The sequence below is a fragment of the Artemia sp. Qi Xiang Cuo genome, chromosome 3 (genome assembly GCF_049724085.1).
Source record: "Artemia sp. Qi Xiang Cuo chromosome 3, ASM4972408v1, whole genome shotgun sequence".
In the NCBI taxonomy this organism is placed as follows: domain Eukaryota; kingdom Metazoa; phylum Arthropoda; class Branchiopoda; order Anostraca; family Artemiidae; genus Artemia; species Artemia sp. Qi Xiang Cuo.
Genome location: NC_142796.1, coordinates 27143563 through 27167174, shown reverse-complemented (window position 1 = coordinate 27167174; position 23612 = coordinate 27143563). Strand labels below are relative to the sequence as shown.

Genomic DNA, 23612 nt, shown 5'->3' with positions numbered 1-23612 from the left:
CGAACAGAAATTATTCCGTATATGAAAGGGGCTGTCCCCTCCTCAACGCCTCGCTCTTTACGCTAAAGTTTTTTATTGTTTTAAAAAATAAAGTTGTGAGACAGAGTCAAACTTTAGCGTAAAGAGCGAGGCGTTGAGGAGGGGACAGCCCCTTTCATATACGGAATAATTTCTGTTCGTTTTAAGTTTTAATGTCGCTCCTTACTTTCAGTTTAAAAAACTTGTTTTTTTTATTTAATTTCTGATCGTATTTTAGTGTTAATGAAGCTTTTATTTGCTTAAAAATTTTACTTTTCTTTTGCTAAATGGATGTCTTTACAAATTAACTTACGTAACTAACTTCTATATTCGTATATTTTTCTTCTGGCAAAAAATACAGAGTTGCAGATATGAGCTTGAAACCTATGTAATAGGGTTTTCTGATACGCGGAATCTGACGGTGTGATTTTCATTAAAATTCTTTCACTTGTAGGGGATGTTTCCCCCCTCTTTAAGAAATCGAGTAAATTTTCTCAGGCTCGTAGCCTTTGATGAGTAACACTAAACTTAATAAAATTTATATATTTAGGATCAGCATTATAAACACATTCTTTTGATACATTTATTGACATCAAAATTCCGTTTTTGAAAGTTTCGATTACTATTGAGCCGTATCGCTTGTTTTTTTATTGTTTTTTTTTATTACGTATATGTTATTACGTATATGAAGGGGTTCTCCCCTTAGTCAATACCACACTCTTTACGTTAAAAGTTAAAAAAAATTTTTGATTCACAAACCCCTGAATCACAAAGGCCATTTAATTAGAATAGATAGCTTTTTTGAAAGCACTAAAAAAAAACTGTAGCGTAAAGAGCGAGGTATTGACTTGGGGGAGAACCCCCTCATATACATAATAATTTCTGTTCGTTTTAAGTTCTAATATTCCTTCTTACATTTCAGTTGAAAAAACTTGTTTTTTTTTATTTAATTTCTGATCGTTTTTTAAATAATGCTTGGAAATCCGGCGCCCCCTTCATATAAAGGGCCCTGACCCCAAAGGAAAATCCTCCCCGTAAATATTCCCCAGATGAACCCCCACCACGCGCCCCCCCCCCCTCCAGAAAAAATCCTTCCTGAAAATGGTTGTATACTTCCCAATAACCAATAAATAATGCTGGCAAGTCCGGCGCCCCCTTCATGGCAATTTCCCTTCCCCCATGAAAACTTCCTTCATGAACAGATCCTCCAACATAACCACCGACCCACACTTCCCTCCCCCTACCAGAAAAAAAACCTCCTGAAAACTTCTGTATAATTCCCAATAACCAAAACTATATGTTAACATTGGGTAAAGTTCATAACTTTTAGCACTCCCTCTGGGAACTTCGGGGGATTAAGTAATCCTAAAAGACATATTTATCGTATTTTCGACCATGCTGAACAAAATGGCTATCTCAAAATTTTGATCGGGCGACTTTGGAAAAAAAATAAGCGTGGGAGGGGGCCTAGTTTCCCTCAATTTTTTTTTGTCACTTAAAAAAGGCACTAGAACTTTTAATTTCCGTTCCAATGAGCCCTTCCACGATATTCTAGGACCACTGGGTCAATACGATCACCCCTGGTAAAAAAAAACAAAAAAAAAAAACAAATAAACACGCACCAGTGATCTTTCTTCTGGCGGAAAATGCAAGTGTCTGCATTTTTGTATATAGGAGCTTGAAAACACTAAGGTAGGGCTCTATAATACTCTTAATATGATTGCGGGATTTTGTTTAAATTTCTATAGCGTTTCGAGTGTCTTACCCTCTTTTTTCGAAAATCAGGCAAATTTTCTCAGGCGCTTAACTTTTGATAGGTAGCATTAAACTTGATAAAAGTTATATATTTGAAATCAGCATTGAAATCTGATTCTTTTGACATATATATTGGTATCAAAAACCCGTTTTCTAGAGTTACGGTTACCATTGAGCCGGGTCGCTCCTTACTTACAGTTCGTTACCACGAACTGTTTGATATATAGAGTTAATAATAGTAGGTTAAATGCTGTACTCCGACAGGCTAAGGTAGAATATTATAAGGTTAAGTTTAAAAAAGTTGAGGGTAACCCAAGTAAGACTTGGAAATTGATTAAGTCGGTGACTTGCCCTGTTAGCGTCTTGATCCGTCCAGATAACATAGGAATGAATAATAATGTTGTAGATGAGATGTGTAATCACTTCGCTACTATTGGGCAGCGTGTGTCATCATCGGTGCCAGTATTTGGTCAAGATGGAGATTTTCGTCAGTTCCTACGTGAAAATTGTGTGTTTGCGAACCTTAAATCTGTAACTCTTGATGAATTATTTGAGGTTACACAAAACAAGAAAATGGTGCATCAGGAAGCGATTTTATTTCATTGAAGGTTTTGAAGTCGATTTTACCTGTTATATCTAGTCATTTTTTAGGACTGATAAATAATTGTTTAAAAGCTGGAATATTTCCCGATTGTCTAAAGTGCGCGAATGTTATCCCGATATTCAAAGGAGGGGATAAGAATTGTTTTAGTGATTGTAGACCAATTTCTTTACTGTCATTTATTTCTAGAGTGTTTGAAAAGTTGATTCACAGTAGGATGGTAAGTTTTTTCGAGAAAAGACAATTTTTTAGTTCTAGTCAGTTTGGGTTTAGGATTCATCATTTTACATAACATGCAGTTTTGTTTCTAACAACTTTTAACAATGATGCTTTAGACAAGGGTCTGAAGATAGCTACGATATTTTTGGATATTACTAAAGCATTTGACTCTGTTGATCATGATATACTAGTTCAAAAGTTATATAGTAGTGGTATACGTGATGATTTTTTAAATGTGATAGTTGGTTTTCTTAGTGGAAGGACTCAGTGTCTCGTGATGGATGGAGTTACATCTAAAATTGAACATATTTCGATTGGAGTACCCCAGGGTTCCGTTTCGGGCCCTTTGTGGTTTTTGGTTTATATTAATGACCTTTGCAGAGCTTCAAGTAATGTGTCTTGTTCTTTAGACCTTGATACTTACGGTACTGAAGGAATTCTACCATTTTTTGCTGATGATGCCCATTTTACTGTAGCTGCTGGAACTGAAAATGAGTTGATGACTATATTGAAACAAGGTGTTTCTTCGACTGAAAAGTGGATGCGAGTAAATAAATTGAAAATGAATCATAATAAGTCGAATTTTTATTAATGGTAGAATTACTGGACATTATCCATGGATAAATAGGATAGATGTAGGGCACCATACTATTGTAAGATCTACTAGTACTAGATACCTAGGTGTTATAATTGATGAAAGCCTTAGTTTTAAAGACCATATTGCATCTGTTAGCAGCAAATTGTCTCGTAATATTGGTATTATCCGTAAACTTAGGTATCTTTTTCCGTGTGAAATTCTGAGAAGGCTGTATTTTTCTATGGTTCACCCATATCTCATTTACTGTTGTATGGATTGGTCGAAAACATTCGTAACTCACCTCCATCCGCTCTGTGTAACGCAAAATATGGCAATTAGAGTTTTGTATGGTAATCAAATTGACCTATCTGTATCGGTGAGGTATCTTTACCGCGAATATAAAATTCTACCGTTGGCAGGAATATGCGTATTCTATAATGTTTTTTTTATACTTAAACATTTAGCTTCGAAGTTACCATCATGTTTTTCAGGAATGTTTAGTCTTCCTTCTGCTATACATGATCATTTGACACGATCTTCTCAGTTGGTGCGAAGACCAGCTATGGTCACGCCTAGGTCTAGGTTTTCAAGTCGCCATGTTGTTTCGTTAGTTTGGAAGAGTTTTCCAGAGGATTTGATAAATGTTGGGGGTTTGCAGGAATTGCGTAAAGTGTTAAAGAACCATTGCTTTGATGTGTGTATTTTGGATGGATTATTCTATGCCAGTTAAGTTATGTTTTTGAGGAGGGTTTAGTTGCAGCTGAATATGATTATAATTGTTATTATTTTGTTAGGTGTTGTTTGGAGGCTCGTTGGTTTTTGGGTCCGGTAAGTTGAGCTCTAATTATGTTTTTTTTTTTTTTTTTGATTTATTAGGAGGGTTTTCTCCCGCACAACCATGCTTCAGGGAATCGATGATGTATATTTTTTTTTTTTTTTAAATAAACCCAGTGTTACTTTTAAACGATATCTACAAATCAATCCTCCTTGTAAGCGAGCCATTTACATTTATGACAGCTACTGGTTTTTGATAAAGGCTTTTAAACATACGAACAAAATCCTTATGAAAGCCATACTTTAAAATCATAAAATACCATAAAATTTCCCTTTCAACAGAATCATACGCTTTCTCAACATCCACACTTCAGAAATAAGCACGTTTCCACACTTCATTTTTCTTACGGGCCATCTCACCTCTCCTATATAATACATCTCTTAGAACGCTCAAAATATGCTGTGCTTTTCTTCCTTTTATCCCCCCGAACTGATAGCTTTCTAGTATATGTGGCATTATTTTTCTTTCTGTTAGCACATTTTCTTTCATTATAAGTCTTTCTGTTAGCACTAGGGATGCAATCTTGTAGTCACAGCAAAGCAAGGAGATGGGTCTCCAGTTGCGTAGACCAGACCGTTCCCCCCTTTTGTGTATTAATTAAAAAAAACTTTTTCCACGAAATAAGTTTTTCAAAGAAAAGTAAAGAACCCCATTAAACCAGATTTTTGTCCAGATTTTTCCAGATTTTTAAAAGGGCGTATGTTGTTAAAAATCGCTGAAAATTTTTCCCCAGCATACAAATAGCAGGCCAAACTATAAAGTCTTAAAAAAAAGAAAATATTTAAAGTATTATTTTGATTTTCCCTGAAAAGACTGTGTCAATATAAAACAAACAGAAATTAATTAAAAAAAACTTTATCCACAAAATAAGTTTTTTAGAGAAAGTAAAGAACTCCATTAAACCAAAAATGAGCAAAAAATTAAATAAAAATTCTACCAAGCGTGAAACTACCACAAATCAGAATTGATAAATAAATAAAACCCAAAACGAACAGAAATTACAATAAACAACCGAGTCAAACTCAAAACGAGCAGAAATTAACATAAGTAGGGCTCAAAACCCCTATGCCATCCCAAGGCCAGAACATAATTCGCACTTTATATAAAAAATATATATGTTTCTACTTTCATAACTTTAATAAATCAAATAATATTAACATTTTAATTACTAAATATCAGTATATGTATTTTAAACTGACAATTCACATTTATTTGTATTTTTTCAGTAAAGTACAAATTATTTTCTGGCCTTGGGAAGGCATAGGGGTTTTGAGCCCCACTTATGTTAATTTCTGCTCGTGTTGAGTTTGACTCTGTTATTTATTGTAGTTTCTGTTCGTTTTGGGTTTCATTTATTTATCGATGCTGATTTGTGGTAGTTTCACGCTTGGTAGATTATTTGATTTAATTTTTTGCTCATTTTTGGTTTAATGGAGTTCTTTACTTTCTTTGAAAAATTTATAGAGTGGGAAAAGTTTTTTTAATTAATTTCAGATAGATTTGTACTGATTTAGTCGTTTCATAGAAAAAGAAAATAATAGTTCAAATATTTTCTTTTTTTTAAGGTTTTACAGTTTTATCCTCTAATTGTAAGCGGTGGAGCTTTTATCAGCAATGTTTAAAAGCATACGCCCTTTTAAAAATCTGGACACAAATAGTAGTGTTTAATTTAGTTTCATCCCTCCTCTACTTGACCTGAAATAGAAGACTCGATACCATTCGCAAAATAATCTGTTTACTTTCTTTGATAGCTTGGATACACTTACGCTATTTTGATTTGGTTAAATTTTAAGAGCAGAGGTAGCCCCGAAAGTTTGAAAGTAATACCCTCAGTCGTTCTTGGGATACTACTGAGATGCCTTATTGGGAATTAGCATCAACACCGCGCATTTTGATTTAATCTTAAGGCAACATTTAGTTTTTAAACAAAATGTGAGGGTGGGCGTGGGAGGAGGACTAGTTACCCTCCAAATACTTTTGACTATTAAAAAGAGCATTAGTCCTTTCTATTTTCAATCGAATGAGCCCTTTTCGAAGTTCTTACGACAACTCCTTCGATACAGAGTACCCTGGTCTAAACAAAAAAAAAATATATTAATAATACATTGTACCCAAATGGGTCTTTACAATAAAGATGTCAAGCCTTCCAATCACTTTCGACAATTAAAAAGAGCACTAGCCCTTTCAATTTCCAATCGAATGAGATCTTTGTGAAGTTTCTATGACAACACCTTCTATAAAAAACGTATATACCCCCAGGGAAAAAATTACAACACTTGCCCTGAGCGCTGTGGGGTGGTTGTTATCCTCAAATACCTAATTTCCAGAACTTTCAGCCATGTTAAACAAAATGGCTATCTCAAAATTTTAATTGGATGTTTTGGGAAAATAATGAGTGTGAGAGGGGGTTAGTTGCCCTTCAATCACTTTCGACTTTCAACTTTTGACTACGACAAAACTTTCTATAAAAGGCTTATATGCCCCTAGGGCATAACTTACAACCTTTGCCCTGAGGGTTGTGGGGGGAGAGGGTTGTTATCCTCAAAGACCTAATTTCCAGAAATTTCAACTACGTTGAACAAAATGAATATCTCAAAATTTTGATTTCGTTTGTTTGGGAAAATGGTGGGCGTGAGAGGGGGTTTAGTTGCTCTTCAATCACTTTCGACTTTTAAAAAGGGCTTTACCCATTTCAATTTAAAATCGAATAAGCCCATTTTGAAGTTTCTACGACAACTCTTTCTATAAAAACCTCATATGCCCCCAGGGCATAACTTACAACCCTTGCCCTGAAGGCTGCGGGGGGCTGTCATCCACAAAGACATAATTTCGAGAACTTTCAACTACGTTGAACAAAATAAATGCCTTAAAATTTTGATTGGATGTGATTGGGAAAAGGGTGGGCGTGAGAGGGGGGTTAGTTGCGCTTCAATCGCTTTCGACTATTAAAAAGGGCTTTACTCGTTTCAATCTCAAATCGAATGAGCCCTTTTTGAAGTTTCTACGACAACTCTTTCCATAAAAACCTCAGACACCCCCAGGGCATAACTTACCACCCTTGTCCTGAAGGCTGTGGGGGGCTGTCATCATCAAAGGCCACATTTCGAGAATTTTTAACAACGTAGAAAAAAATGGCCATTTTAAAATTTTGAGTGCATGTTCCTGAGAAAATTGTGGGCATCAGAGGGGGATTAGTTGCCCTCTAATTATTTTCGACTATTAAAAAGGGCACTAGCCATTTCAATTTCCAATCGAATAAGCAATTTTTGAAGTTTCTACGACAACGCTTTCTATAAAAAAAACTTATATGCCCCCAGGGCATAAATTACAACCCTTGCCCTGAGGGCTGTGAGGGGGGGGTGGGGTTGTTATCCTTAAAGACCTGATTTTCAAAACGTTCAACAACGTTGAACAAAATGGCTATCTAAAAATTTGATTGGATGTTTGGAGAAAAGGTGGGCGTGAGAGGGGGGTTAGTTGTCCTCCAATCACTTTCGACTATTAAAAAGGGCACTGCCCTTTGAATTTCCAATCGAATGCACCTTTTGTCAAGTTTCCACGACAAAGCTTTCAATAAAAAACTTATATCCCCCTAGGGCATAACTTGTAACCCTTGCCCTGAGGGCTCTGAGGGGGAGGGGCTGTCCTGCTCAAAGGTATAGTTTCCAGAATTTTCAACCGCACGTAACAATCTAGCAAGCTAAACATTTTTATCGTACAAGTTAGGGTTCATAGTGGACGTGGAAGTAGTGTAGCCTGTTTTCCAAACACTTTTGTCAGCCGCAAAGGGTCCTTGCACCTCCAATTCCCGGACGGTTTAGCCCCTTTTTGAGTTGTCTGCAACGCCACGTTCTATAAAAAAAAACCTTAAATGACCCCGAGGAATGTGGGGGGGGGAATTGTCATACTCAAAGACCTAATTTCCAGAACTTTCAACTACGTTGAACAAAATGGCTACCGTAAAATGTTGATTGGATGTATTCGGGGAAAAGGTAGCGTGAGAAGGGGGTTAGTTGCCCTCCAATCACTTTTGACTATTAAAAAGAGCAGTAGCCGTTTGAATTTCTAATCGAATGAGTCTTTTGTGAAGTTTCTACGACAATGCTTTCTATTAAAGCCTTATATGCCCCAAGGGCATAACTTACAACCCTTGCCCTGAGGGCTGTGGGAGAGTGTCCTCCTCAAAAACATAATTTCTATCTGGAAATCAACTACGCTGAACAAAATGGCAAGCCCTTTTCGAAGTTTCTACGACAACTTCTTCGATACAAAGTGCCCTGGTCTAAAGGAAAAAAAAATAAAAAATAATACATTGTGCCAACATCGTTCTTATATGCCCCAGGGCATAGCTTAAAACCCTTGCCCTGAGGGCTGTGAGGAGTGTCCTCCTCAAAAACGTAATTTCTATCTGGAAATCAACTATGCTGAACAAAATGGCTATCTACAAATTGTGATTGGATCTGTTTAGGGAAATGGTGGGCGTGGAAGGGGCGTTAGTTGCCTTCCAATCACTTCCGACTATTAAAAAGGGCACTAGCCCTTCCATTTTCCAATCAAACGAGTCCTTTTTGTATTTTCTACGACAACTCCTTTGATACGAAGTGTCCGGCTCTGAAAAAAAAAAAAATAAATAATACATTGTGCCAACATCGTTCTTTACTTACGCAGCGCGATTGGGCTGCCTATGACAAGGGATATTACTGCCTCCTCTTCCGGGTACCCCTTAGTGATAAAAGCGTTAACCACTTTTTTGTAAAAATCCACCATTTCTTCCCATGTTTCCAAATAAAACTCGTAGCTCAGGCCGTCGATATCGGGGGACTTTTTCTTTTTAGCTTTCCTTATAACTACTTCAATTTCTTCTTTCGAGACAGGGCTCCTTCAATTTTCGTTTTCCTCCTCGTTTACCATACGGCTCGGTTGTATTCATTAAAATAATTTCGGCCCTCTTGACCTCGCGTCTCCTTTCTTTTAAACAACCCCTTGAACCACTCTGTCACTGCTTCACCCACTTCTTTTTGCTCTTCTACTACTTTTCCATCTTCCCTTTTTACTTTCCTCGGGCTATTTTCTTCTTTTCTTCTTCTTGCTTTAACTACGGAAGCTAGGTTTACCTGGTCCGATGCAAACATTTCTGCCATTCGATTCCAAGTTTTCCATCCCTCATACTCTCCGTACTCAAGTTCTTTTATTGCTCTCTTAATTTGCTCATATTCGAGCCATACGGACTCTCCCTGTTCTACTTCTTTCTTTAAGTCGTTCAACACTCTGTACAAGTACCTTTTATTTGCGTTTCTTTGGCGTTCCGACTCTTTTTCTTTATCCCGCAGGAAGACTCCTGTTTGTTTTTGTTTTTAATTCAACCGAAATTGCACTAGGTGACTCGATTCTTGGTAACTGGCTAGAAGCCTTCTTACTTCTTTTTTCATTTCTTCTTTATCATTTCCCAAGAGGGCACTAATATCCATTCGCCAGAAAGGTTGCTTCATGGGTAGAGAAATATATTCCATATACTCTAGCTTTATATCTACCAGTAGTGCACAGTGGTCGGAGAAAGGCAAAGCGATATGTTCTGTATTTTTAATTTTTTCCATACCATCTTTCCAACAATGTACCCTGTCGATTCTCGTATTGCCCCTTTTTTCTTTTCTCGTGAAACCTGGAATTTCTCGTAGCATTAAAGTTTTAAAATAATTCTTTATCATTAGGGCTGCCAACCCATTGAAACCCCTCTCATTTCATTGATTTGTTTTTCTTTCCCGAGTAATGTTTTCGGCCGAAATGGTTTTAAATGAATTGAGCAAAAAAAAATCCACCTCTAGTTACAATTTTTTCCAACCTAGTCATTCAAAAAAGTCAGATTTGCAAGCATTAAAAAGATGATAATTCTAAACTGAAGCTTTCTGAAAAGTTTGCTGGTTTTTACAAAAAAAAAAAAAACACTGAAGAAGTAACTGTAAAACAAATAGAAAAAAAAAATAGAGAAGTATTTGTTTTACAGAATGAAGACTTACCCGAAATAGTTATCTGGTAAATTCGAAAGGAAGCTATTTAGTTTACCTTTGCAAGAACGATTAGCAAACTTTTGGAGTTGGTCATCTAGATGAATGATACTTCTCTGATTCATGAAGGGAGCTAGATTATGATCTACCAAGCTTTTTACAAAAAGTCTTGCTGCTTTTTGTAGGGCAGATAAAGCATTGACAGACTCCTGAAATGACCATAATTCATAATTAGAAGAAACAATGAAAATTTACCTAGTGCAACGGATTGTCAGCGAGGGAAATAAATAAAAATTATGAATACATAAGATTAATATGGGGTTTATTGTTAAGGCTACCCTGATGGTATATTCGTTTTTTTTTTTGCAAAAAAATTGCATAAAATTCGATAACTTGAAAGACATCATCGTTCTCCATTTCCATTCCAAAACTGTGCAAATTTGTAAAACAGCAGTAGACAAAGCGCTTTCTTTTTCAAAATTTCCAAGTTACGCTTTGGAGCAAAGAATATATAAATGAAAGATGCAAGGGTAAGTTGAATTTACATGGTAAGTCAGTAAGCTTCTCCTTCCCCCGAATGTAATATTTGAGAATTATTGTTTGTGAATATTAAACTGTTTAAAATAGAAAAAATTTATGTTTTCATCCAATTACTGCCCCTTACACAGATCCAACATATTTACTATCCACCCAATTTACAATTTAATTTAACTTTGTTGCAAAAGCAACAATTTCGTTTGACCGGAATTTCCTTTAAGAAAAGTGTAAACCTCAAGCCGGATTGATAGATATGATATTACAATAGGAAAGGTCAGCATAATTCTTTCCTGGGAACAAAAGGGGTGGTTTTACGTGTCTTTGAGGCCACGGCATAGAGCGTAAGAGCTGAATTAATGTTTTATAGTCTATATCATTGAAGGCAATCTGAGTTCGTCACTCTATTTTTTGGAGTTATGGATTATTTTAACTTTTACTCTATTTTTAGGAGTTATGGGTTACTTTAGTTTTTCTATTATTAATACCTTCCCAGCCTAAACAAGACTTAGTAGCTTCCTTATTCATCATCAACCCTACTCCCTGTTTATGTGCCCCATCCTTCTTGCCTAAGTAAACAAATTCTATGTCATCTATAGTCATACTTCCTACCCCTGGGAAGAGAATTTCTAAAACTCCTAATAAGTCCAGTTCGAATCATCTGAATTCTTCAGTCAAAATGTTTATTTGATGGTCATTTTCTAACGTCGTAACATTCCAAGTTCCAATTTTCATGTTCTTTATATCATTGAAATTATTTTCGCCTCAGGAAAATCAATGATCCCCGATACCAGAGCAGGACGAGGATAACATATCTTGTCAAGTCTACACCGAAGCGCTTAAGCCGGCTTAGAACCGGACAGCAAGAAGTCCCTGGGACCTCCCGTATGAATTGAGGCTTTGTGCAATCCTGGGCCCACGAAGTGGGTATAATGTATTATTTTTTGATGTTGTTGTTGTTTGGACCAGGGCAGTTCGTATCGAAGGAGTGTTCGTGGGAATTTTGAAAAGGGGTAATTCGATTGAAAATGGAAAGGGCTGATGCCCTTCTTAATCGTCGAAAGTGATTGGAGGGTAACTAATCCCCCCCCCACTCCCCCCCTCCCACCCCAACCCGCGTATTTCTGCTCTTAAAATTTTACTTTATATTGAAAACCCGTGTCAAGTATCAAGAGTCTATCAAACATCAAAACAAATTTTAAAATTTTCAGGTAAGTTTCTAGTTTTAATTAAAAAATTAAAATTATTGCTCAGACACCATGTGTCTGAGCAATAATTTTTCAGATTTTTCGTTAAAACTCTAAGGGAGTTACTATATTTTATGTAACTATATCTACATGTTGTTGACTATGTTAAAAATACCATTTCGATCATCATATGCAAGATGATGTTAATACCATTTGCTATTACAGTGTTGTACAAAAATGCAGTTTTTCGTCAAAAATTGAGTCTAATTACTATGTACAGTGGTTTGCTTTTTACTAGGTTTCAGCTATATCCGATGACACTAGCAAATGCTTCCTTTATAATGAAATGCATCGATCCTTTGTGTATCAGTTCGATCCTTTATGTAATAGCTTCCTTATACTACCATTTAGGTTTCTGCCGTAATTCTTTCTTTTCAAAATTAAATTAGTTACTATTGCCTAGAGTTAGTTCTTTACCACATCATAAAAATTTATTTTATAATAATAATTATTTCTGTCAATTACAAAAGGTTTCTATATACAGCAATTTCCTTTAAAATGAGCCATTACACAGCTCTTTATTATGACCACGAACTGTTTGATTTAATACTTCAGTTACTATGGTCCATAGTTCGTTCCTTAACGTAATTACAAACAGAAAAAAGCCTATGGCTTTTTCTTAATTGGAGTAGTAAGAGACGACCTGGCTACAAGCTACGATTATGACATCATTGATCAATCTTTAACATGATCAACATAAAAATCCGATTCTTTTGATGTATCTGTTGGTATCTAAATTCTGTTTTTAAAGTCTCGGTTACTATTGAGACGAGTCGCTATTACTATACAGTTAGTTACCAAGAGCTTTTTGATTGTTTCAAAAATCAAATATCTTTGAAAAGACTGCAGTAATGAAAAGACATCAAAAATGCATTTTTTTTTGTAAAAAGTGATTCTATTTTTTTATTATTATTAGAAGGGCACTAGAACTTTTAATTGCCGTTTGAATGAGCCCTCTCGCGACATTCTATGATCACTGGGTCGATATGATCACCCCTGGGGAAACGAAAAAATAGACAAATAAACACGCATCCGTGATCTTTCTTCTGGCAAAAAATACCAAATTCCATATTTTTGCAGATAGGAGCATGAAACCTCTACAGTCCGGTTCTCCGATACGCTGAAACTGACGGTGTGATTTTCATTAAGATTATATGTGTTTTTCCCTTTTTTCGAAAATAGGGCAAATTTTCCCAGGCTCTTAACTTTTGATAAGTAAGACTAAACTTAATGAAACTTAAATATTTAAAATCAGCATAAAAATTAGGTTCTTTTGATGTATCTATTGATATTAAAATTCCGTTTTTTAGAGTTTCGATTACTATTGAGAGTAGTCGCTCTTACTAACAGTTCGTTACCACGAACTGTTTGATTTTGTTTAACTGTGCCATTTATTTTTGTGCTTGGGACTGCAGAGGAATGGCATCCCATGTACTTCTTATGCTTTAAGAATTCTTTCCTTGGTAAAGAAATTGAGGATTTCCCTTTGAAGTAATATTAGAAAATTGGCTCAAGTTACGAAAATCAACTTTTAAACAAAAAAAACATACAATTTCCTTCTTAACTCTACTCTTGTTTCAAGCGGACTCCTTCTAAACCTGAGCTATACATATTATATAAGTTTTTTGTCAAAGAATTCGCTCATGATGTACAGCACTTTGAAAACTTTGAAGGAGTTGACAACTTCTTTTTTGTGTTACAAACCGGGAGAAAAACGACAATGACTTGGCACAAAAAACGATCAAATACTGCATTCCTTGCAGAAACAACCTGAAAGCTAAAATTGGACCCTTGGCCTGTCCCCTCACCCCTGTTTCGTAAAAAATTAGGCATGTTGAACATGAATTTTCTATTAGAGCCAAAGTGGGTCAGTAGCCCGCCCACTACCATGCCTTGTCACTCTTACAGTCAACTTTCCAGCAGGAAATCAAAACATGTTGCATCTTGTTTCAAGCGGAATCATGTAAGAATTTTTAATCTGTAGGATATGAGGACCAAAGCAGGCCCGTTATATCTGTACCCCCTTCCAGTCTATCAACAATCTTCCGTTCCGATTTATATTAACCGTCCATTACACGCATCACAGTTTCATTTAATAGGGAGGGGGGTCCTTTTCGAATGCGTTTTAAGGTGTATAGAATTCCTTAACACCGAATTAAATCTATGTGTCAATGACATGTATTTACTGGCACAGCAACAGATTCAATGACTTAAATTTGTTGCTAAGCATCTGGCAAGACGTAGTTTCTAGGCTCAGAGTTGTCGACATAGACAGTAGGTAACTGACATAAACTTCCGAATTATTTGCAAAGTTTGAAGAGATGGAAGCCGTACTTTATTACTATTAAGAACAGACTTGCCAACTGAGAAGAGGCTAAGTTCAAAAAGGCCTATTACCTCCGAAGCTACAATGCGAAATTACAATTTGTACAATTTGAGATTGAAAGCAAAGCCCTATTCCGGCAACTAAATAATATCGTTTTAATGATGGAAAAGGAAGAAATGGTATATAACTTTTAGAAATTCTACTTTGGCAAGCAAATAACCTTGTTTCCTTTAAAAAACGTATAAAACCTAAAAAAACAATTAAAATCAAACATTGGCCAATAGATAATAGTATCTTGAAGAATTAACTGGGAAGAAATGAGGACAGAACTATATGAAAGCCTTCTTCGTTATGGAAATATATCTGAAATGTTCCGACGATAAATGTTTGACAGACTGTAATAAAACAGCTTAAAAAACATACTTTGATAATCAAACAAGATTATTTTGGTTAAAAATATACAGAGAAACAGTTATAAAATTGCTTCAATAAGAGTGGTGCTGCGTTATAATATGCCATTAAAAATAATGCTGCTAAAATTTCCGGGAGTCTTTTTTCTCAATATCAGTAGTTTTGCAAAAGTAAACCTAATATTATTACTCTAATATCCAATAAATTTTCATCAATCGTTCTTCTTACATTGATTCTTTTAAATATAGGAAATCAATAAACAAAATAAACCTTCAATTTAAGCAATTTTTAACAATGGTAATCTACATAATTCAAAACCAAATTTTCTGAGGCTGCAGGGGTCGGTTCCAACCAAGAGGTATAGTTATGTGATCTTTAGACTGTTTTCAACAAATGGCATCGTCAAATTTGGATCCAATACAATAAAGAAAACAGGGGTGCCTTGAGGGCAAAAAAGGGCACGAAAGGGGGGCTGTTTGTCCTTCAATCACTTTCGGTCCTTAAAAGGAAACTATAACTTTCAATTTTACATCGAATGACCCACTACAAGGTTCTTGGACTGCATTATCCATACGAAAAAAGAATCAGACAAAAAATTGAAAAAGCATCCATAAAAAAAAGAATCGAAAAAAGTTGAAATTTCGATAAAAGGTCGAAAAAAGAATCATATAAGGAAGCCACACGGCTCTGATATATTTGTCATCAACAGTCCGTTCGGAACACTGAATGTTGCCAACTACAAAAAAGCAAACTTTTTTATATGGCCTATAGTTATATAAAGCATGAAGGGCGAGGGAGGATACAACTACCAAGACAGCGAGTATTACATTTGGGAAGTGTTTAATGTGGATTCGGATGATATTGCTCTTTTGCTGTTATTGCATCTAGTTGGAAAAAGGGATCCTAAAACATGATTACCAAATATACAATTATAATAATATACGACCAAACGTCCACTCTTTACTACATAAGTCAACACTGTTACGTCAACTTTGATGGAATTAGGATATATCTAAGAATAAAAACTTTTCTTATTCTGAATATACTAGAAGTAATTCCAAAATTGTTTTAAATTGACTTAAAAGCCTGTAAACGTCAACCTACTTGAGGGGATTTGGATACAAAACGTGGTGGTAGTTGAGGCTCTGGATTTTCATCACTGGAAGAGTCGGATAATGGAGCTGGAGAGCTCAGAGCTGTCGAAGCAGTGCTGGATATTGGAGTAGAGCTCCGTGACCAGGTTTTTTTCTGATATCTCACTTTTGCCTGATACTCTGATGGACCTTGAATGGATAAGAAAATAAAAGATTTAATTCAAGCACACGTGTGTCTCATACGTTGTAGAAGCACGTAATAAGGGGATGGATTTTTAAGCCCCTTCTCAGTCCCCTCCCCCAATGTCGAGTTTTTACTAACAATCTAATGGATTTAGGGTTGTAGAAGCATGTATGAAGGGGCTGGGTCTTTAAGCCCCTTCTCACTCCCCTCTCTCAATGTCGAGTTTTTACTTACAATTTAATGGATTTAGAGTTGTAGAAGCACGTAATATGGGGATGGGTCTTTAAGCCCCTTCTCCCTCCCCTCTCTCAAAGTCAAGTTTTTACTAACAGTTTAATGGATTTAGAGTTGTAGAAGCACGTAATAAGGGGATGGGTCTTTAAGCCCCTTCTCACTCCCCTCTCTCAATGTCAACTTTTTACTAACAATCTAATGGATTTAGATTTGTAGAAGCACGTATGAAGGGGATGTCTTTGAGCCCCTTCTCACTACCCTCCCCCAATGTCGAGTTTTTACCATCCTCCTTCATTTTTTACAGTTTTAGTGTAACTCAGTTTTTTTTTTACAGCATATCATTATCATCTACAGTATTTTTGGCCTTCAATAATAGTCTCTCTCTTCTTATACTTTCAATATAATTCAGTTTGTTGTTTTTTTACGGTGTACATGTGTCATAATGATCCATAATATTTTTGGCTCACAATAATTTTTTTTTTTTTTGCTGTTAAAGAAAAGGTTTCCTTCCATAAGTTTGAATTTCTAACATTTTAGTTTCTTTGTTGTTACAAAAACCAAAAAAAATTAGTTTATATTAATTGTTGTCATTAATTTTTATTTTGAGTTATTTATTTTCACCCTTATTAGAATATTATAATGTTCTCTATCCTTAAGAAAACAAAAAAAGGTTGCATTACCAATCACAAGTAATATTTATGCATTTATCATACTTAAACTAAATATAGGCTAACTATCTATAACTATAATTTATAACTATAAATTAAAAGGTAGTGTGGACTTAGGAATTATCAAACAGTTCGTGGTAACGAACTGTAAGTAAGGAGCGACCCGGCTCAATGGTAACCGAAACTCTAAAAAACGGAATTTTGGTACCAATAGATACATCAAAAGAATCAGATTTTAATTCTGATTTCAAATATATAAGTTGCATCAAGTTTAATCTTACCCATCAAAAGTTACGCGCCTGAGAAAATTTAGCTGATTTTCGAAAAAAGGGGGAAAGACCCCCTAAAAGTTATAGAACCTTAATGAAAATCACACCATCATATTTAGCGTATCAGAGAACCCTACTGTAGAGGTTTCAAGCTCCTATCTACAAAATGTGGAATTTTGCATTTTTTGCCAGAATAAAGATCACGGGTGCGTGTTTATTTTTTTGTTTTTTGTTTTTTTTTTCTTTTCCCCAGGGGTAATAGTATTGACCCAATAGTCCTAGAATACCTTAAGAGGGCTCATTGGAACTGAAAATAAAAGTTCTAGTGCCCTTTTTAAGTTACCAAAAAAATGGAAGGCAACTAGGCCCCTTCCCACCCTCATTTTTTTCTCAAAGTCATCCAATTAAAATTTTGAGATAGCCATTTTGTTCAGCATAGTCGAAAATCTAATAAATATGTCTTTTAGGATGACTTAATCCCCCGGAGTTCCCAGGGGAAGGGCTGCAAGTTATGAACTTTGCCCATTGCTTAAATTTTGTATTGGTTATTGGGAAGTATACAGACATTTTCAGGAAGAATTTTTTTCTGGTGGGGGGGGGGCTGGAGGAAGGGGTTACTCGGGAAAATCTTTCCGTGGAGGATGTTTATTTGGGGTAAGGGACATTTCTATGAAGGGGGCACCGTATTTCCAAGCATTATTTAAAAAACGATCAGAAATTAAATTTAAAAAAACAAGTTTTTTCAACTGAAAGTAAGAAGCAACATTAGAACTTAAAATGAACAGAAATTATTACGTATATGAGGGGGTTCTCCCCCAATTCAATACCTCGCTCTTTACGCTACAGTTTTTTTTAATGCTTTCAAAAGAGCTATCTATTCTAATTAAACGGCCTTTGTGATTCAGGGGTTTGTGAATAAAAAAATTTTTTTACTTTTAACGTTAAGAGCGTGGTATTGAATAAGGGGATAACCCCATAATATACGTAATAAAATATACGTAAAAAAAAAAAACAATAAAAAAAAAACAAGCGATAAGGTTCAATAGTAAGCGAAACTTTTAGAAACGTAATTTTGATGTCAATAAATGCATCAAAAGAATTGGCTTATAATGCTGATTCTAAATATATTAATTTTATTAATTTTAGTATTACTGATCAAAGGCTAAGAGTCTGAGAAAATTTACCTGATTTTCTGAAGAGGGAGGAAACATCCCCTAAAAGTGAAAAAATTTTATTGAAAATTACACCGACAGATTCAGCGTATCAGAAAACCTTACAACATAGGTTTCAAGCTCATATCTGAAAAAATATGAAACTTTGTATTTTTTGCCAGAAGAAAAATATATGAATACAGAAGTTCGTTACGTAAGTTAATTTGTAAATTACGTCAGAACCAAATTTAGAGACAGCCATTTAGAAAAAGAAAAGTAAAATTTTTATGCAAATTTTGTTTACTTATTCAATGACGGCGAGGCAAAATAAAAGCTGCATTAACTAAAAAGTGATCAGAAATTCAATTAAAAAAAACAAGTAGTTTAAAATGACAGTAAGGAGCGACATTAAAACGAACAGAAATTATTCCGTATATGAAAGGGGCTGCCCCCTCCTCAACACCTTGCTCTTTACGCTAAAGTTTGACTCTGTCTCACAACTTTATTTTTTAAAACAATAAAAAACTTTAGCGTAAAGAGTGAGTCGTTGAGGAGGGGACAGCCCCTTTTATATACGGAATAATTTCTGTTCGTTTTAAGTTTTAATGTCGCTCCTTACTTTCAGTTTAAAAAACTTGTTTTTTTTATTTAATTTATAACAGAGCCCCTTTTTGATTATGCTACAAGATTTTCACCATGTGCACAGACCATATAAACACGAGTGCAAAATTTCCAAAAAACCTCGAAAGTTTGCAAAATTTCCAATAATTGTCAAGAATGTTTTCCTTTTTTTTAATCTAGCCTGCTAAATAGCATAAACAAGAAGCAATAAAAAACTTAAAAAAAAAATCCCTAGAGCCGGTCAGCATTCTAGACACTAAGACGGGATCTCACACCGAATCGTGCCAGTTCCAATTACTCAGCCAGAGCCGTATCCAGGACTTTTTTTCGGGGGGGGGGGGGGCTTGTACATAATCTACCTATGCAAGAACAAAAATAATTTGTGTGCTTAATATAAACAAACCTAAGAGTCTCCGAATCGATTCTGATGGCCATTATGATAAGAAAATCTAATCTAATTGTAACAAATGTTATGCTCACCACGATAGCTTGAATGAGACATAGTTGCAAAAGTTTCATTAATAACTTGAACATACTCTTTGGGTAAAGACAGTTCTTTCTCGTCATTATGGTCTTGGATCTTAATAATCTGATCTAAAAGTTCCAACAGATTACGAATATTTTCAACACAAACATCAATTGCTTCGGGGTCTTTGACAAGACAGGCATCTTCCATACAAACCACTATGCTATAAACAAAGAACAAAGTATTAGTTTATCAGAGTAAAAAATATTTCTACATGAAAAAGCTAATAAATGAGTCAAAACAGAATAATAGAAGAAAGCGAAAAGGGATATGTGTGCCACTTTTAAAATGGGGAATTATCATTCGTTTATCACTTTTGTCACTCTTTTATCACTTGTATTTGGATGTATTTCGTGTTTTGATGACTTAATGGGAGGTAGGTAGAATCGGTAGACGAAAATCTTTTTGAGCCATTTAGTTACAAAGTTTATGCTTTTAAGATGATAGCGTTGCTTCAAGTGAAACAGTGAGAAGCTTGTCCGGGATAACTTTTCAAGTTCCTTTTTTTTTACTTCTCAAGCTTTTTTTAACTAAATTTGTTTCCAGTTTAACGCTCTTAAAGTCATAACCATAAAGTGAATTAATTCAACAACAAAAATATGTAGTTACAAATTCCATGCTTTCAAGATGATAGCGTAGCTTCAAGTGAAACAGTTCGTCCAGAATAACTTTTCGATTTCTTTTTTTAACTTTTCAAGTTTTTTGTTTTTTGTTAACTGAAAATTTTTCCGGTTTAACGTTCTTGAAGTATTAAAAATAAAACACAATATACTAGCCAAATAGACAGACACACCTCTTTTTCATTAGTAAAAAGAAAAAGATACAAACAGACTCCTCTAGTCACCACAACGACTGACTAAAAAAAGTGTGAATGTATGAAACTTGAATTTTCCTTTATTGTCATTGTTCGCTAATTGCACAGATGGAATGGAAATTTTTTGAGGATATAAAGAAATTATTTCCTGATAGCTCCTTATTTCATTTTTTCCTCTTTCTCAAAAGCACTTTCTCTTTCTCTCTCAAACTCTTTTTTATTTATTTTCTAGTGATAATTTCTCTACATGAGATTCCTACATTCCAGTGTCAAAGAAAAGGGGAAGATTTGCAGACAATTTCCTTACCTTATAAATGACTATATGCAGAAGCAATTAAGTGTCTTTTCTTGAAAATTAATTAAAAAAACTTTTCCCACAAAATAAGTTTTTCAAAGAAGAGTAAAGAACTCCATTAAACAAGAAATGAGCAAAAATAAAATCAAATAATCTACGAAGCGTGAAACTACCGCAAATCAGCATCGATAAATAAATGAAACCCAAAACGAACAGAAATTACAATAAATAACTGAGTCAAACTCAAAACAAGCAGAAATTAACATAAGTTGTGCTCAAAACCCCTGTGCCTTCCCAAGGCCAGAACATAATTTGCACTTTACTGAAAAAAATATAAATGTTCTTACTTTTATAACTTTAATAAATCAAATAATATTAACATTTTGATTACTAAATATCAGTATATGTATATTAAACTGACAATGCACAATCATTTGTATTTTTTTTCAGTAAAGTGATTTTTTTTTTTTTTTGGGAATTGGGAATTAGGATTAACACAGTGCATTTTGATTTAATCTTAAAGCAACATTTAGCTTTTAAATATAAAGGCAAATGGGAAGGTGGACGTGGGAGTGGGATTAGTTACCCTCCAATCACTTTTGATCATTAAAAAAGGCATCAGTCCTTTCTGTTTTCAATCAAATGAGCCCATTTCGAAGTTTCTACGACAACTCCTTCGATACGAAGTGCTGTTTAGAAGTGTTGTTTAGACCACAAAATGGTCTAAACAACAACAACAACAACAAATCATACATTATATCCACGTCGACCTTTACTATAAAAATTTCAAGCCTTCCAATCACTTTCGACTATTAAAAAATGGCACTAGGCCTTTCGATTTCCAATCGAATGAACCCTTTTTGAGTTTCTACGATAACGCTTTCTATAAACAACTTATATGCCCCCGGGGCATAAATTACAAACCTCACCCTAAGGGATCTTAGGGTGGTTGCTAACTTCTAAAACCTACTTTTCAGAACTTTCAACTACATTAAACAAAATGGCTATGTCACAATTTTGATTGGATGTGTTGGGGAAAATGGTGGGTGTGAGAGAGACGTAAGTTGCTCTCCCATCACTTTCAACAATTGAAAGGGGCACTAGCCCTTTCTATTTCCAATCAAATGAGCCCTTTTGAAGTTTCTAAGACAATGCTTTCAATAAAAACCTTATATGCCCCCAGGGAATAACTTGCAACCCTTGCCCTGAGGGCTAGGGGGGGGGGGGAATGTCACGCTCAAAGACCTAATTTCCAGAAATTTCTACTACGTTGAACACAATGGCTATCTGAAAATTTTCATTGGATGTATTTAGGGGAATGGTGCGCGTGATAGGGTGGTTAGACACCATCGAATCACTTTCGACTATTAAAAAGGGCACTAGCCCTCTCAATTCCCAATTGAATGAGCCCCTTTCGAAGTTTTTACGACAACTCTAACTATAAGAACCTTATATGCCCCCAGGGCATAACTTACAACCTTTACCCTGGGGGGCTCGGAGGGTTTGTCATCCTTAAATACATAATTTCCAGAACTTTCAACTACGTTGAACAAAATGGCTATCTCAAAATTTTGATTGGATGTGTTTCGGGAAATGGTGGGCGTGGAAGGGGTGTTAGTTGCCTTCCAATCACTTTCGACTCTTAAAAAGGGCACAAGCCACTCCCATTTCCAATTGAATGAGCCCTTTTCGAAGTTTCTACGACAACTTCTTCGATACGAATTGCCCTGCTCTAAAGGAAAAGAATAATACAGTGTGCCAATATCGTTCTTATATGCCTTCAGGGCATAATTTAAAACCCTTGCCCTGAGGGTTGGGGGGGGGGGGGTGTCCTCCTCAAAAACATATTTTCTCTCTGGAAATCAACTACGCTGAACAAAATGGCTATCTCAAAATTTTGATTGCATGTGCTTGGGGGAATGATGGGCGTGGGGGGGGGCTAGTTGCCCTCCAATCACTTTTGACTATTAAAAAGCACTGATGCCCTTCCATTTTTGAACTGAATGAGCCAGTTTTTACTTTTTTACAACAACTCTTTCGATGCGAAGTTCCCAGGCACGGATAAAAACCGCAACACTAAAAAAAATACATTGTGCCAACATCGTTCTTTACTTAGGCAGCGCGATTGCACTGCCTATGATTATGATTCCGACAGATTAAAAAGGTTCCTGCAACATTTTCGACTAATCTGTCCATTTACTTTTTAGGCTAAAAATTCCAAAGTAAGGTTTCAAATCACCGGAAATAGAAACCAAAATTCGTAATCTTTATAAAGAAAAATAGAAAAAATATGCTAGTTTTGAAAATTCCCAAGAGAAAAAAAAATCAGTAAATTTGTCTAGTTTAAAAGCACAAGAATAGAGGAACAAAGTATATGTGAAGGAAAAATTACCAAAAGTTTATTTTCCTTTATCAAGTTCTGAAATTAGAGTAAAAACATTTTTTTTTTTTTTTTTTATTTTTTTTTTGCAAAAATTAAACAAAAATGGAAACAAAAGTGGAGAAAAATATTAAAATTTAAAACGAGCAGAAATACTCACGATAAGTTAAACTTGATGCAAGCGAAAATCACTAAGAATAACTAAATGAAGCCTAAACAAACACAAATAACAGTTAATGATAAAGTCAAAGCTAAAGCCATTATCAAAAATACGAGTTGGCTTGCCATTCCTTAAAGGCTAGAATGTCATTTGCACTTTAAGCTATTGAAAACAAAATAATTTTGTACAGTTCCTTTTGTCACAGCATTAAATAAAGAAAAAAACGAAATAAAAAAAAACAACAAAAAACAAATTACAATCATCTTTATAGGAAAAAACTAACAACTGTTTAGAATAAACATTTCTGAGAATAAGTTTATATGCATTTTCATTTGGAAATGACCCTTTTAGTTCCTTATCTCTTTTAGTTCCTTTTCATTCAAAATTATATGAACTTGCTAGACATAACATTTTAATTGGTAACAATTTTGCTAAAATTGCAAACATAACTGCTAACAATTACAGCAATCGCTACTAACGTAACATGATTGCTAGACATAGCATTTTAAACCTCCGGAGGCATTTTTGAAGCAATCTTTATAGTTTCATAAACACAAATCAAATTCTAGCTTTTAGAGGGCGGCAGCACAAGTCTTCTTTGCGGTGATTTTGTTTATTTCAGGTTTCATTTATTCTTTCACAATATTTCGATTTACTTTAACATTAACTTATTTTGTGCCGTTTTCTGCTC

At 35.0% G+C, this 23612-nt stretch overlaps 1 protein-coding gene across 3 annotated transcripts in view; it reads right to left on the bottom strand.

The window, feature by feature from the left end:
* The window catches only part of LOC148953946 (brefeldin A-inhibited guanine nucleotide-exchange protein 3-like), a 143256-nt gene that overhangs the window by 32638 nt on the left and 87006 nt on the right, over window positions 1-23612 (bottom strand). For 2 of the 3 annotated variants that reach the window (XM_089086860.1, XM_089086861.1), the window contains exons 10-12: window positions 19227-19435; window positions 15630-15808; window positions 10066-10216 (exon numbers count right to left, since the gene is read on the bottom strand). In XM_089086860.1, coding sequence (XP_088942986.1) covers window positions 10066-10216; window positions 15630-15808; window positions 19227-19435 — 539 coding nt within the window. Of the gene's footprint in view, window positions 1-10019; window positions 10217-15629; window positions 15809-19226; window positions 19436-23612 lie in introns of all 3 variants that reach the window. The other variant, XM_089086859.1, reaches the window with a different exon arrangement.